Source organism: Salvia miltiorrhiza, chromosome 8 (assembly GCF_028751815.1).
Source record: "Salvia miltiorrhiza cultivar Shanhuang (shh) chromosome 8, IMPLAD_Smil_shh, whole genome shotgun sequence".
NCBI classification, from domain to species: Eukaryota; Viridiplantae; Streptophyta; class Magnoliopsida; order Lamiales; family Lamiaceae; genus Salvia; species Salvia miltiorrhiza.
Window position 1 is genome coordinate 9,288,124 of NC_080394.1, and position 13,887 is coordinate 9,302,010.

Genomic DNA, 13,887 nt, shown 5'->3' on the forward strand with positions numbered 1-13,887 from the left:
ATCTGAAGCTCGGCCTCCATCAGAAGGCGGCTTGTCCATGTTATCCTCACCATCAAGAGAAACCAACACAGCAAAGGGATTGGATGAGGTAGGATCTGAAGACTGTCCAACCTCAGCTAAAGCTTGTCCAGCCCTTGTTGGAGATTCCTGATTTCCGGTGTAGGGACGAGGATCAACCCTGTGGTCATCAACCTTGTACTGACCACGTTCCCGGCCCTGATGTTCCGTAAAGCCCATCGTGGTCGTTCTACTCTTTCTGCATTGGTTAGCAGTATGTCCCACAACATTACAAACGGAGCAGTAATAAGGCAAATTCTCATATCGAAACTTGACAGTAAAATCAATGTCGCCACACTTAATATCTAAAGCCTCGGGAATATCAGCCGAAACATCTAACTCAACAAGAATTCTAGCAAAGTGACCCACATGAGCCTGTGCAGACTGACCATCAATCAAGATAGGCGTTCCCACTTCTCGTGCGACCCCGGAAAGAACCTCTGGGTGCCAATATTCATGCGGCAAGTTAAAGATTCTAATCCATACCTGAACAAGGGTAGAAGGCGTTTTGTAGGGATCAAAATTCGGCACCCAAGCCTGGAGATGTAGTATACCTGAGCGAAGACGCCAAGTCGTTTTAGTGAAAGCCGCTGCCTTATCCTCGTCGGTTGTGAAATTAAAAGTGAAGAAACCTTTTCCGAGAGGATGAATTGACCAACCGGCAGACGGTTTCCAAAGCTGCTGAAGTTCTTCCCAAAGATCCGCTGCAAACCGAGGTGAATCACCTTTGCGGAGGAACAGTCGGCCGTGAACCACATGGGCGAAACGCCGGACTTGTCGTTGGTGGAAAGAAGGGTCCAAAACAAGGCAACGCTTGAGATCCACCAACTCCGGCCGGAGGATTGAATAGTCATGAGCGGGGACGTCCCTAGGTTTGGAAACTTGCTCGGTCGGACTGCCATCCCTAGCCTTCAGCTTATCTGCAAAAGAGGCATTCGGCTGAGGAGGAGGCGACACCTTCGGACCAGACGGGGGGGCCATCGAAGGGTTCGGAAGAGCAGCAACACCCGAACTTCGATCCAGAGAAGCGGTCTCGGAGTGCTCTCCTACAACGAAGGAGGAACGAGGAGCATTTGGGAGAAAATTTGTAGAGACGACCGGCAGATTGAGCGCACCTCTGTCGCCCTGTGAACTGAGTCCACCGAAAGCCAAAGACAGCGGCGGGAACCAACCAACGCTGGAGGGGCCATTGCCGCCGTTTGACGCCATCGGACGGACGGAAGATCAGCGGCGTGAGGTCGCCGTTTGCAGCCGTTTCCTCCTGCAAAAATCAGCAGAACAGGAGGCGCGGCGACGTCAAAAGCCTCTCTCACAAGAACAGATCCGAGGTCGAATCTGAAGATCTGGAGAGAAGGGGATCTGGGTGGCGTCGCTGCTGTCAATCCGCGGCGAGGTTGCTCCGAGCGCGGATGGCGGGCTGACGGGAAGTCAACGCCGGGCTGGTTATAAGACGTGAATAGTAGTCTTCATCACCAAGTCCTACTGAAGACGACTTTGCTAATCATCATCCATCCTTCAAAGAGTATCAACGTCGTGGATTCCCCCCAAAAGAACGCGCGGTGGAGCAGCTCGCGGTGGAGGAGACAGCTCGCGGTGGAAGCTCGTGGTGGAGCAGTTCGCGGTCAAAGGCGAGGAAGACCGTCCAAGGCGAGGAAGACCGATGGCGGTGGAGCAGGTCTCGGTGGAGCAGGTCGCGGCGGAGCAGCACGAGGCTCAGATCCAACAGCACCAGCAGCAGCACGAGGCGCAGACTGAGCAGGCGACGGAGGCTGCAGAAACGTGCTGGTTGCAGATCCCCTTCGTTAACGTGCTGGAATCTTGCTGCTGCTTCACGGAGGATGAGCGGTATTCCGGTGGCGGGGTGGCGATGCTCAGATCCGCGGCGGCGCGATGTGAGATATGAAATTACTATTACCGTGTGGTTGGCGTGGATGAAATTACTATTCCCATTGAAAAAGGAATCAACTTTTTCATCTGAGTTGTCGTTCTCACATCTTCATTAACCAAGAACAAAATGTGGAAAAGCCAAGAACAGAAAAGCCAAATTTCTTCAATAAATTTTCCGTCTTCGCTAACCAGGAGAAGGCACCGCGGCGGCAGTCCTATGGCTGTACAGCCGCCGTGGCGTTTGGATTTGGGGATTTAGGGCTCGGAGGCGGAGACCGGAGAGAGAGGTGGAGACGGCAGCCCGTCGCTGCTGCTTCGCCGAAGGGAAGATGATGGCGAGGCAAGAGAAGAGGGAGTTTAGGGCTTAGATCTGAGCGGCGGTGGTTGTTGAGTTACAGAGGGGGAAGAGGGCAACGAATTTACAGATAGGGAAGGTGGGAGGCAGCGCCGACGGAGTAGAGGGGAAGGGAGCGGCGGCACCGGTGGATTTACAGAGAGGAAATGGTGCAGCGAATTTAAAGAGGGAGAAGGGGGGAGGTGGTAGAGAGAGAGCCGTAGATGTGTAGATGTGATTTAGAGGGGGAGTTTAAATAGAATCATGTTTAAGTAGAAGTTAATTAGCCCTTAAAATTTACCTAAAAAGGAAATGGGACAAGATTATTAGGACAAACCAAAAAGAAAAGTGAGACAAGATTATTGGGACGGAGGGAGTATAATAATGGTAGCCACTATTACCAAAAATACCCTTTTATAAATATTCTATATTTTTAATATTAATAGAAAAATCTAAAAATTGTATACTATATTTTAAAATTATGAAATTAGCTTTTACAATATTTATATTTATTAAAACAAATCAAACACTCCCTCCCCACCCTTCCCGTCACATCTCAGCTAGTTGGGATCCCAAATGCCGTTCGAACGACATCATCGCGGAGTTGCCGCCTTTGTCAAATTGTGCTTCTCCCTCCCGGTGTAGAATAATAGGATAGATCACTAACCTTTAACTATATTTGGGTAGAGATCCAAATAACTTTTGCAGTGTCGCAAGAATTGGATAGAGTATTCCAAACTCTTAGGAGGTGATTGGTATGATGGAATGGAGGTGGGAATGGAATGGTGATTCCTACCTCCATTCCATTCCTATGCTTGGTATAATTTTATTTTAGGAATCATCATTCTTAAGGGAATCACCATTCCTTTAAATATAGGAATCATCATTCCTTCCCTCCAACATGGTATTACCCATTCCATTTCATTTCTAATTCACCTAAATTTAGGTTTTGACAAAATTATCCTTATATAATTTGCATCCCCACCCTACCGCACCCCACCCCACCCAACCCCACCCCACCCCACCCCTACTTACACTCCCTCCCCCCACTCCACCCCACCCCACCCCACCCCCTCCACCCAAAAAAAATATATTTTTTATTTTTTAAAAAAATTTTCTTGCCATCCCACCCCCCACCCCCCATTTATTTTTAAGTTTTCTCGTCACCCCCACACCTCACCCACTCCTCCCTTCCTCCCCCCCCAAAATTTTTTTTTTCTCCCCACCCCCACCCTCCAACATTTTATTTTATTTTTATTTTTCTCGCCACCCCTTAACCAACCCAAAAAAAAATTAACTTTTTTTTTTAGTTTTTCTTGCCACCCCCACCTTCAATTTTTTTTTTTTTTTAATTTATCTCCCCACCCCCACAATTTTTTTTTTAATTTACTCGCCACCCCCACCCCAGCCACACCCACACCCATCCATCATAATGCAGAAATGCCACAAAGACACATGCCCCATTGGTATTGCAACTCAAGATCCAGTTCTTAGGGAAAAGTTTGCTGGTGAACCTGAACATGCAATAAAAAAAATGGTAAATTTGGTATAAAATCATAATAAATTTCTAAGTTTTGGTTTTTCCCACAATCTTTCATTCTTGTTTCAAAATTCATAATAAATCATTTTTTTGGAATTTTCCACGATGACAGATTTTGATCAAAAATTTAAATGATGTTGCAATACAATGTAATTACATGGAAATTATGTGACATGACAATCTAATTGCCCCCTGCATTTTAACGGTGATTGATTCCGTTAGAGCTGCGCTTGGGGTGACCGTTAAAACGTGAAGGCATTTTGCTTTAATTTTGAAACGCTGAGGTACTAAACAACGTCAACCCTGACGTTAGGGTGTTAAAGGCGATAGGGGTGTCAACGTTGAGGGGGAAAGTGATACATAACCCTTAAATATGTCACATCATTCAAGTTCGGCGCCACGTCATTTAAAAAATTCGCCGAAAAATCACACTATCGGAAATTTTGAAAAAAGTGATTTATTATGTATTTTGAAACAAGAATGAAAGTTTGTGGGTAGGGGTGAACAAAAATCGAACCGAACCAAAAAAATCGACCGAACCGATGATTTTTTTATTCGGTTCGGTCTAGGAAAAAATGGTTCGGTTTTCGGTTCTCTGCGAATGGGTCGGTCGGGAACCGAATCGAACCGACCCATATATATATATATATATATATATATATATTATTTAAATATTTTATATATAATATATTTTATAAAATTTAAAACTAAATACATGTATTACAAACAAAATAAAGGATTTCAAACTCAAACCCTAGAGAACTACCGCTGCGCCGCACACCCATATTCTAGAATCTGAACTTTCAAAGTGATATTTCTCGCCACCTCCACCTACCCACCCCACCCCCACCCCTAAACAAAAAAATGAACTATGCATATTGCAAAACAGAACAATGAATATTATAAAAATTTAAAAAAAAAATTGGGGGAAGGGTGGGAGGTGGCGAGAAAAAAAAAATTGTTGGGGAGAGGAGTTGGTGGGGGGGGTGGGGTGTGGGGCGAGAAAAATTAAAAAAAATTGTGAGTGTGGGTGGGGGTGGCGAGAAAAAAAAAATTGGGGGTTGGGTTGGGTGGGAGTGGAGGTGGCAAGAAAAATTTTAAAAAAAATTTAGTAAATGTTAATTTAGTGAAACAAAATAATTCCATTCCATTCCTAGAATTTATTTTAGCTACCAATCATAGGAATGGAATCAAACAAGGAATTACAATTCCATTCCTTTTGTATTCCTTATGCATACCAAGCAAATAAATCATCAAAGTTTGTCATTCCTTTCCCCCCTTCATTCCATTCCTACCTTCATTCCATTCCACACTCATTCCATTCCATCATACCAATCACCTCCTTACTGTATGAATTGGATTGTGAGTGATGGTTACATTTGTTTTGTGATTCTATTCTTATTAGTATTTTAAATTAGGAGTAATGGGATGAATATATTAATTTAATAAATATTTTTAAAATATAAAAGCTATAAAGAGTCAAATGTAGGCCAGATATAGAATCACCCTTAATACACCCATCCAAAAATTGGGCCTTTTGGAGTAGCCTTGATACATATCTCGCAAGTCTAACAAAAGCAATGCACTTTTTTATTTTGGGCTAACCTTGTTTTTTGCTGGCCAAGAAATCTAGCCCGATCCCCTGTTTCTGGGCTCAGCCCATTTGAGAGCCTAGGGGACAATCTTCATTATTGAAGAAACCCCTCCAACATTTATTTCAAGTTTTGCGTTTAAAATTACAGTTACAACATTATTGTAACTAAAATTTCTGTACTTATGTTTTATACAATCTACCAAAATGAATATAACAAGTTGATAAATTTTACTATGGATCACTCTTTTATATATATATAAACAGCTCGGGGCATGCATGTATTATCATTTTCCCTCTATTGAAAAAGAGGAACATGTCCACCATATTAAAGTATATTGACCCTCTCCCTAAAAAAAGAAGAATATTAACCCTTGTATTAGTACATATTCACAAGTTTAATATTATGTCAATTCCCTGGAAAGATAACTATCAATTTCAAATTATTCGAATCTTTTTTATATTGAACAAATTGTCGTGATTTTGAGGATATTTGTCTATTGAAATCGTGTTTTTTTTTTCTCTCCCTCTCTCAACGAATAAGAATTAAATTAAGAAAAATCCAGCTGCAATTAACATATGTGATGCAGAAAAATTAAAGTTCAATTAATTCTACAGAAATGACGAAACAATTACGTTAACTAAAATATATAGCTAGAGATCCAGTAATTAAACTGCACAAGAAGTGCATGTCTTAAACGGAAAACTGAAATAAATTAAAGACTCCTAAAGGCTAACATAAAACTAATGCTCCTAACCTAAACCAAACTGAAATTTAAAAAAAAAAGCGAGAAATAAAAACCGCAAAATCCGTGCAAGCCAAAATGCTCACTGCTTATTCTTGTAGGTAAGACAAAACTGGAAAATAGAAAAATAGGTGATCAATTGGGTGGCGGGAAGAAGATCTCTTCAGCCTTTCTCTTGGAGCTAAACTTCTGCTCCACATCGGCCGGAACGTTAAACGACGCCCTCAGCACCTCCGGCGACAGCGCCTTCCACACCGAAGTCCTTCCCGCAAGATGCGTGAAAATAGGGCTGCAAATTCAACCAAACCGATTAAGACCAACATTCAAAGAATTTAAAATAATAAAAAAAGAAGAAATTGTTACTCACTTTGGAGTGGTGACAATGGAGAACCAGTCCATGCCATCTGGGTCCGAAATCTTGGACACGACAAAAAACCTAGGAACGATGAAGAGGTTCCCGGCCTTGATGGTGGTCTCGAGCACGCGCTTGCCGTCGACACCGACAACCTGGACCCGCCCGCTGCCTCGTACGATGTAGGTGACCTGCAGGGCGGAGTCGCAGGAGAAGCCGGGGGAGCACATGGCTCCCCCGTTGAGCTTCACGAGGTCGGCCCCGAAGCCGACCTCCCCGACCAGCGGCAGGTTCTTGGTGTTGAGCACGACGACCTTGCCGCCGCCCTTGATGTCGACATCAAGGGGCGCCTCCTCGCAGTTGAGGGCCATGCCGGTGTAGTGCTCCTTCTTGGGCTCGGGCATCTTGGCGTCGGCGGGGAGCTTGACGATGCCCTTGGCCGACTGGCTGCTCACGAGGGTCTTGACGGTGGCCTCGTCCAAGTCCCAGGCGCGGCTCACGAACTCGGTGGTGAAGCCGGTGAAGATGCCGTTGGGGCCGGTGAGGAAAAAGTCGGTGAAGCAGCCGGCTTTGTGGGCGATCTTGGTCTCGCCGAGGAAGAGGATGCCTAGTTCGGTGTCCTCCTTGTTGTACCACCACGTCGTCACGCCGAAGGGGAGGGCGATGGCGTCGCCCTTCTTGATCGCCACCACCTTCTCCTCCTTCTCCGGCAGGATGATTCCGGCGACTCCACTGCCTGCATGCGTTTTAAATCATTTAATTAATACACATGAACATCGCAAATTAAGCTAGTATTTAATATATACCTTGAAGAACATAGGCGACTTTGGCGGAATCGGAGTAGCGCGGCAGTGCGAAGCCGTTCTTCTCGAGGGAGAGCTTGGCGGCGCCGATGTTGCCGTCTTTGAGCATAGGGAGGTCGTTGGGGCACCACGCGTGGTACGACCCGCCGTCTCCACCGTAGATCTTCTTGGGCAACTTGGGTGTCAAATCAATATCCATATCTCTTGAATTGCTGATGTGAAGCTACAAAAAAGATTTGGAGAGTTTGATGAATAAAAGGGGTTGATAGGTGGGGTATATATATAGGGGGTTTGAGAGCAAGATATAGAGTCCGTGTCAAACCACCGGTGTTGATGCATATCCATAAGATATAATTAGAGTAAGCGTTTGATTAGATTTGATTGTGGAAGAAGCAAAACGATTATTTCTTTCCTAAATTTCTATACTAATTAATTAGTGAGTCCTTCGGCAGATGGGATTGTGGTTAATTAGCATTATGGATCGTATCTTAATTATCGATATTAGATAACTCGTGGTAATCTTGGATTTTCTTGAGTAAGAAGATAAATGAGTTCAAAGAATTAACAGATTAAATTAGATCACGTGTGGTTATCTGAATCCTATCTATCTATCCTGATCTTTTATCCTATTTAAGCTCTTGTGGATTAAGTTGTTTCTCAGATTGAAAATGAAGATTACATTAAACGTTACGTTGCTAATTAAATAATTAAAGTTATGATCGGATCTTTTTGGTATTAAAACTAGCAAATATATAACTTTCTCTCTTATGGATTCTGTATTTGGTGGGCTTGTTCTTTTTTTTTTTTTAAGAAGAAGAAGAAAAAAGATGTCATCTTCAGAAACCAAAACAAAATAAAATATCGCATTTGCTATTATATGTGGCATCCAACCAAGGATGTGCATGTTAAGAGACTCATGAATTTGGAAAATTACAAGTTTGAGCCTAAAGGTCCAATTACATTTTATTTACATTTTATAAGTGTACTAAATTTATAAGTCCATTAATTTTGAGCCTATCAATCCAACTACATCCCCAATTTCAATTCTTTAGCTAATTTTAAAGCCCTAAATCATACGAATTTTCGGCAAACATTCTTAATTTGCCAATTTAGGCAACTTTCCTCCCTAACATAATGGATAATTGGCCACATCTGCCAATTTTTACCTAATCCTTAATGTGTGGTGCCAAATTAATGCATGCTATATATTTTTGCTCATAAATTTAGAACACCGAAACTGACAGTACATACTTGGAGGACCAAAACCAAGCCTTTTTTCTTTCACATTCATCGTTATCAAATCATACCATTAAGGGTGCGTTTATTTTTATGGATAAATTTATCATGAAAAAATGTTTTATGGATGGATAAGATTATCCATCCTTGAAGTGAAAATAAAGAAGGAAAAATGATGAACTTCTCTTTTGTGTAAAATGTGGGAAAAGAAATGAGATATTTAAATGTATAAATTTTTGTTATCCCTTCTTTTTAATTTCCATGATAAATTTATCCATCAAAGTAAACTCACCATAATTATATAAAGATGACCCGCGTCGACTAAAATTGTGAAGTTTGCATTACTAAAACGGAACTCCAACCCTCCTCTAAAAGTGTCCAAACTGCAGTTTGTCACTACTCATGCATTCATGTGGCTCCAAATCTCAGGACGTTATTGCAGTGGATAACAATGCACAAAAACAAGAGGCCGCCAAATTTTTTCATAGAACAAAAAATGATCAACACACCTTGAAATCAAGACTCACTAAAAAAAAGAAAAGGCAGCAACAATATGGATTGCATTACTCTTCAGCAATCTTCGTTTCCTCACATATTGATCAGCTGGAAATCCTCACACTCAACTCATCTCACAACTATCTCGCCTCATAGAAGTCGACCGTGTAAGTGTAAGCTTGCAGCGTGCTGCGCCGTAGGATCATCAGAGAGCTACTCATCGAACAAGCAAAATTTAAACGGCTCCTTGTTTGCTCAATCAAATGAAAATGATGAATCTTCCCCTGCACTCTTTGGAACTTTGGAAGCCGAAATAACTCAAGAAACCATTGATTTCTTCGTGAGTGATGCCGATGGCGATCCTGACCGTCCCTCTCCGGGCTACTCTTCCATCGAGCAAGCCCTCGCTGCATTGCGCCAACGCAAGGTTTTGATTTTGTGATTTTCTTATGCATCTTGTCTGACAGTTGATGGCCGATCTCGTGCTGATTATTTGGTGTGGGGAATTTTGTTTTAAGTTTGTGCTTGTTGTAGATGATAATGATGGTGATGATGGTGATGTTGAAGGGAACCTTGTGATGGCAGCATCCCACGTGAGCTCTGAGGCGGTCGCGTTCATGGTTAGGCACGGATCTGGTATAATCTCAGTCGGCATGAAGGAAGAGGACCTTCAGAGGCTAGACCTCCCATTGATGTCGCCTCAAAATGAAGATAATTCGTCCGCTCCTTCCTTCACTGTCACTGTGGTATATATATGTGAAATCTTTATCATTCTTGATGAGTTATTTTCCTTGCCTTTGAGTAGAAAGTAAACATTTGTTTAGGATGCTAGAGTTGGAACATCTACTGGTGTGTCAGCTTCAGACAGGGAAAAAACAGTGCTTGCTCTCTCCTCTCCTGAGTCGAGGCCGGAAGATTTCAGAAGGCCGGGACATGTATTCCCCCTCAAGTATAGGAGCGGGGGCGTTCTACGTAGAGTTGGCCACAGTGAAGCTTCTGTGGATTTGGTCACACTAGCTGGTTTGCAGCCAGTCTCAGTTCTCTCAGCCGTAGTTGATGTAGACGATGGTTCCATGGCCTCCATTGCCACTTTGAGAAAGTTGGCCTTGGATAATAGCATTCCAATTGTTTTAATCACTGATCTCATAAGGTATATATGTCTCCCATATCAAGAAAAGTTGGTTATTTGATCTTTCCTACTGGATGATGGAATATTTGGATTTCAGGTATAGGAGAAAGAGGGAAAAACTGGTTGAAAGGACTGCAGTTTCGCGCTTGCCTACTAAATGGGGTTCGTCGTTTATGGTATACTGTTATCGTTCAAAACTGGACGAGATAGAGCATATTGCGCTTGTGAAGGTAGAAAACAAAGAAAGCATTCAGTGTCAAGAAATAGTGTTGTTGGTGAAAGTAAGTTTGAAGTTCTATGGTTGTGTTGATTCAGGGAGACATAGGGAATGGGCAGGATGTTCTTGTGAGGGTTCACTCGGAGTGTTTGACAGGCGACATTTTTGGATCAAGGCGATGCGACTGTGGCAATCAGTTGGATTTGGCAATGCAGTTGATAGAGCAAGCTGGTAGAGGCGTTCTAGTGTACCTCCGGGGGCACGAGGGACGTGGGATCGGGCTTGGTCACAAGCTTCAGGCCTACAACTTGCAGGATGAAGGCCATGACACGGTTGAAGCTAATCTCGAGCTTGGTTTTGCAGCTGATGCACGCGAATATGGGATTGGCGCCCAGGTCTATCCATCTTCTAACCTTAATCATTTTAGTTGCATCCGTTGCACATGATTTAGGTGTATTTGTGAAAGCAGGATATGCATTTGATCACTTTTCTTGAAAGGAGAAAGGCTCACATTGTGATAAATGAAAGTGGTTTCTGTTCTGCGTGCTTAATCAGATGCTACGAGACGTTGGAGTTCATACCATGCGCCTGATGACGAACAATCCGGCCAAATTTACTGGTCTCAAGGGATACGGCCTAGCAGTTGTGGGTCGTGTTCCTGTACTGACCCCCATCACGGAGGACAACAGGCGGTATTTGGAGACGAAACGTGTGAAGATGGGTCATGTTTATGGATCTGATCTACAAGGGCCATTGTCTGAGTTCATCAAATCAACTAGTGATAACCAAGAGCCAGCAGAGGGAAAGAGCAAAAGCTGAAGACATTTTTCATGGATAGCTAAATTACCAAGGGGGGATATACAGTTTGAAGCCCCTTCACATTTTTTAATTCACCCACCTGTATTCATTTTTTCTTACATTGTATGAAATGTGAAAACGCTATTCTATTGCAAATTATTCGAATTTCATTACACTTTTCCAACTCACACTGACTATACTAGAAGAATCAACTCTGAGAAATGGCCTTATTCTGTCTCTAAACAGACTGATTATTGCTACGAGCTAATCACCTAGATTGATCAACTATTACTCAGATCATCACGCCGTTCTTGGTAATGCTGTGATGTGTGGCGATGAAAGTCCTCCCTATTGAGAGTCTGGAGATAGATGTTGATGTTGATTGATGATTGAGGAGGCGTATTGGGATGGCATACATAGGATCTGCAGAGGGGGCAGCTGTCGTGAGTCTGAAACCAAGTATCGATACACGAGACATGAAACACATGAGAGCAAATAGGCAGATGCTTCACCCACTCCCCTTGTTCGAATTCCCCCAAACAGACTGCACACTCCCAACTGCTGAGGTTGGGCTCTGTATCCTTGCATTTCTTGATCTGAGTGATGGGAAGCGAGTGCATGAGATACGAGTCCAGTCCCCTGCTCTGGAGCTGGGAGGAGAAATCCTCAAGATGCTGATTCAGGCGCCTCCGTTGCTCTCGATTTCGTGATACGCGAATTGTGGCGCAGTTCCTTTCTAGTATCTTATAGTAGCTGAACAACAGGAAGATGCTGCAAACCAGGCCAACCATGCCGATCACCTGAGGATCCCACTTTGAAGAATCCTCACCCGGAGACGCTGTCGGGGATGCCGACATGCTATTGCTATTCCAAAGGAATGATAATCACTCAACTCACTTCTTTGTGAGTCTCAATACTTGAGATGAAAACAAGTTGTTGGTGATGATAACAAAGAACAAGCCTTGGATGTGATTAAACAATTTCTAAATGGCAATATCAAGAAAATGCCTTACACAACCAACCATATCAGATTCCCTTTTATCCAACTCATATAGTATAGAATAAAGACCAGCAATCTCCAGAGTGCACACTGAAACTGATACAAGTTGCATTGATAAGAATACAAAAAATGAGTGAATCAAATACTAATTAACAATGAATAGATTTTCCACCATTTACAAAGCTCCCACCTTCTATTGTACAAAAATTGGAACAAGTAGAAACATCAACTGAAGCGCTGTCTCTTGGCCAAAGGGGCATAACTATTACCGCAAGGAGCAGAAACCATATGTCCGAAATTCAGCATAGGCGATGCCTGAACTTGAACAGAAGCACAAGATAAGTCAGCATAAGGCTTGTGGTCGGCATTGATGGAGAAAGGGGGTATGTGAAGAGGCTGAAACTGCGGCGGATTACGCCACGTGGGAAGCGGGCCGGCGACGAGAAGCGTCTCAAGAAGCGGGCCGGCCCGCAAAACAGCCTGCAAGAAGTTCCCTCTCTGAGGCAGAATTGTGGCCTTTGCAAGATCGTCTATGATCAACGACGCCTGATCAACGTCAGGGGAGGAGACGGCGTCGAAGAGAGAGTCGACCGGCGTGCTGTAGGTTTCCGACAGGCTGTTGGATTCGGTGACGCTGGAATTAGCCTTGGCCGGATTGGATTGGAAGAGGGGGAGGGAAGGGAGCATGGTGTTGTTGAGAAGCTTCTGGAATTGGTTTCTGGCTTCGTCTCTCTCTTGAATTGCGTATTTGAGAAGATGGATCAACTGCTTTATGTAGTCTTTGTTTTTCCTCATTTCTTCCACCGCTTCCGATTTCAGCTTCTCAAGTTCGAGAGTCGTGCACATCAGCTTCTCACCCAGTTGCTCCATCTCATGATTCTGTCACACACAATTTTGCATTAGAAACTCAATGGGATTTTCATTTTTCTGCATATTGCTTCTGATTCAAGAATTGGGTGATTTAAGATCATTACACATAGAATAAGTATTCAAGTATAAAAAACAGGAATGAAGATGAAATGTGTGATCTTCGCAAAGCCTGCGAAAAACGGGATATCAAATTTAACACAAGGGTTTGACTACAAAATGAAGAGAAGATATCCACCTCTTCATAACTCCAAAATGAAGCCATCTCCATCATTATGAAACTGAGAAATTAATATATTTTCTTGAAATGTGTTTAGTGGAAGATTCTATGGGGAAAGGGGTTTTGAGAAAAAAGAGTTATGAGACTTATATAGAGAGGAAGATCAATAAAAGGACAAGACATTAGCAAGCTTACAAAATATAAATGCCCCTTATTCAATTCATATTTTTTAAGGACGTTTTTTTTAAATGCTCAAAAAATGTGATCCCACTGCTGGTTTCCTATATATTGAATGTTATTGTTCTATTTTTATTTTGGGGAATTCCATTATTTAAGGAATTTGTCTTCTCTTACCATACATTAAATGAAAATCCTAAAGTATAAAATGTTTTTATGTTTTGCATACTAACCTGCTGTCGCAGTCAACGGCTGAATCCAGGTTGATTTTCCTTAATTATTCTCTAAATAATGGAGTTTCCGTTCTAGTAAAAGAAGCAGCTGATGATTACGCGGCTTTGGTTAAAGAAGGTAAATTTTTTACACAAATGTGAAAAAATTACACCGCATGCAGACGAGATTAAATTCAAGATCTCTCAAAAAAAATTGCTACATAAC

At 42.7% G+C, this 13,887-nt stretch overlaps 4 protein-coding genes across 7 annotated transcripts; 1 reads left to right on the top strand and 3 right to left on the bottom strand.

The window, feature by feature from the left end:
* Positions 1-5,994: 5,994 nt before the first annotated feature.
* Positions 5,995-7,581, bottom strand: LOC131000746 (11S globulin seed storage protein Ana o 2.0101-like). Its single transcript, XM_057926803.1, has 3 exons — positions 7,314-7,581; positions 6,523-7,243; positions 5,995-6,444 (listed from the first exon to the last, which is right to left on the bottom strand). Exons 1-3 carry the CDS (start codon positions 7,507-7,509, stop codon positions 6,291-6,293), a joined length of 1,071 nt encoding a protein of 356 aa, XP_057782786.1. The 5' UTR covers positions 7,510-7,581; the 3' UTR covers positions 5,995-6,290.
* Positions 7,582-8,927: 1,346 nt separating this feature from the next.
* Positions 8,928-11,369, top strand: LOC131000747 (monofunctional riboflavin biosynthesis protein RIBA 3, chloroplastic). 2 transcript variants are annotated; one of them, XM_057926805.1, is made up of 6 exons: positions 8,928-9,468; positions 9,560-9,787; positions 9,866-10,191; positions 10,268-10,400; positions 10,486-10,782; positions 10,943-11,369. In XM_057926805.1, exons 1-6 carry the CDS (start codon positions 9,100-9,102, stop codon positions 11,204-11,206), a joined length of 1,617 nt encoding a protein of 538 aa, XP_057782788.1. In that variant the 5' UTR covers positions 8,928-9,099; the 3' UTR covers positions 11,207-11,369. The 2 variants fall into 2 exon arrangements, with proteins under 2 accessions (XP_057782788.1, XP_057782789.1); XM_057926806.1 differs by having other exon boundaries at positions 9,426-9,468; positions 9,576-9,787.
* A 97-nt stretch (positions 11,370-11,466) lies between these two features.
* Positions 11,467-12,042, bottom strand: LOC130998036 (RING-H2 finger protein ATL52-like). Its single transcript, XM_057923471.1, has one exon. It carries the CDS (start codon positions 12,040-12,042, stop codon positions 11,467-11,469), a length of 576 nt encoding a protein of 191 aa, XP_057779454.1.
* A 179-nt stretch (positions 12,043-12,221) lies between these two features.
* Positions 12,222-13,572, bottom strand: LOC131000748 (uncharacterized). 3 transcript variants are annotated; one of them, XM_057926809.1, is made up of 3 exons: positions 13,291-13,572; positions 12,376-13,064; positions 12,222-12,281 (listed from the first exon to the last, which is right to left on the bottom strand). In XM_057926809.1, the coding sequence occupies exons 1-2, from the start codon at positions 13,324-13,326 to the stop codon at positions 12,411-12,413; spliced, it is 690 nt and encodes a 229-aa protein (XP_057782792.1). In that variant the 5' UTR covers positions 13,327-13,572; the 3' UTR covers positions 12,222-12,281; positions 12,376-12,410. The 3 variants fall into 3 exon arrangements, with proteins under 3 accessions (XP_057782792.1, XP_057782790.1, XP_057782791.1); XM_057926807.1 differs by having other exon boundaries at positions 12,222-12,275; positions 13,291-13,450; XM_057926808.1 differs by having other exon boundaries at positions 12,222-13,064.
* Between the last annotated feature and the right edge of the window lie 315 nt (positions 13,573-13,887).

Bases quoted from the DNA above. Each gene is read 5' to 3' on its own strand.
- LOC131000746 (XM_057926803.1), bottom strand. From the start codon at position 7,509: ATGGATATTGATTTGACACCCAAGTTGCCCAAGAAGATCTACGGTGGA. The intron at 7,244-7,313 runs GTATATATTAAA...AAACGCATGCAG, and splicing joins AGTCGCCTATGTTCTTCAAG to GCAGTGGAGTCGCCGGAATC. The intron at 6,445-6,522 runs GTGAGTAACAAT...TTGAATTTGCAG, and splicing joins TCCATTGTCACCACTCCAAA to CCCTATTTTCACGCATCTTG.
- LOC131000747 (XM_057926805.1), top strand. From the start codon at position 9,100: ATGGATTGCATTACTCTTCAGCAATCTTCGTTTCCTCACATATTGATC. The intron at 9,788-9,865 runs GTATATATATGT...ACATTTGTTTAG, and splicing joins CTTCCTTCACTGTCACTGTG to GATGCTAGAGTTGGAACATC. The intron at 10,192-10,267 runs GTATATATGTCT...TTTGGATTTCAG, and splicing joins TTAATCACTGATCTCATAAG to GTATAGGAGAAAGAGGGAAA.
- LOC130998036 (XM_057923471.1), bottom strand. From the start codon at position 12,042: ATGTCGGCATCCCCGACAGCGTCTCCGGGTGAGGATTCTTCAAAGTGG.
- LOC131000748 (XM_057926809.1), bottom strand. From the start codon at position 13,326: ATGATGGAGATGGCTTCATTTTGGAGTTATGAAGAG. The intron at 13,065-13,290 runs GTGGATATCTTC...TGTGTGTGACAG, and splicing joins CATTTTGGAGTTATGAAGAG to AATCATGAGATGGAGCAACT.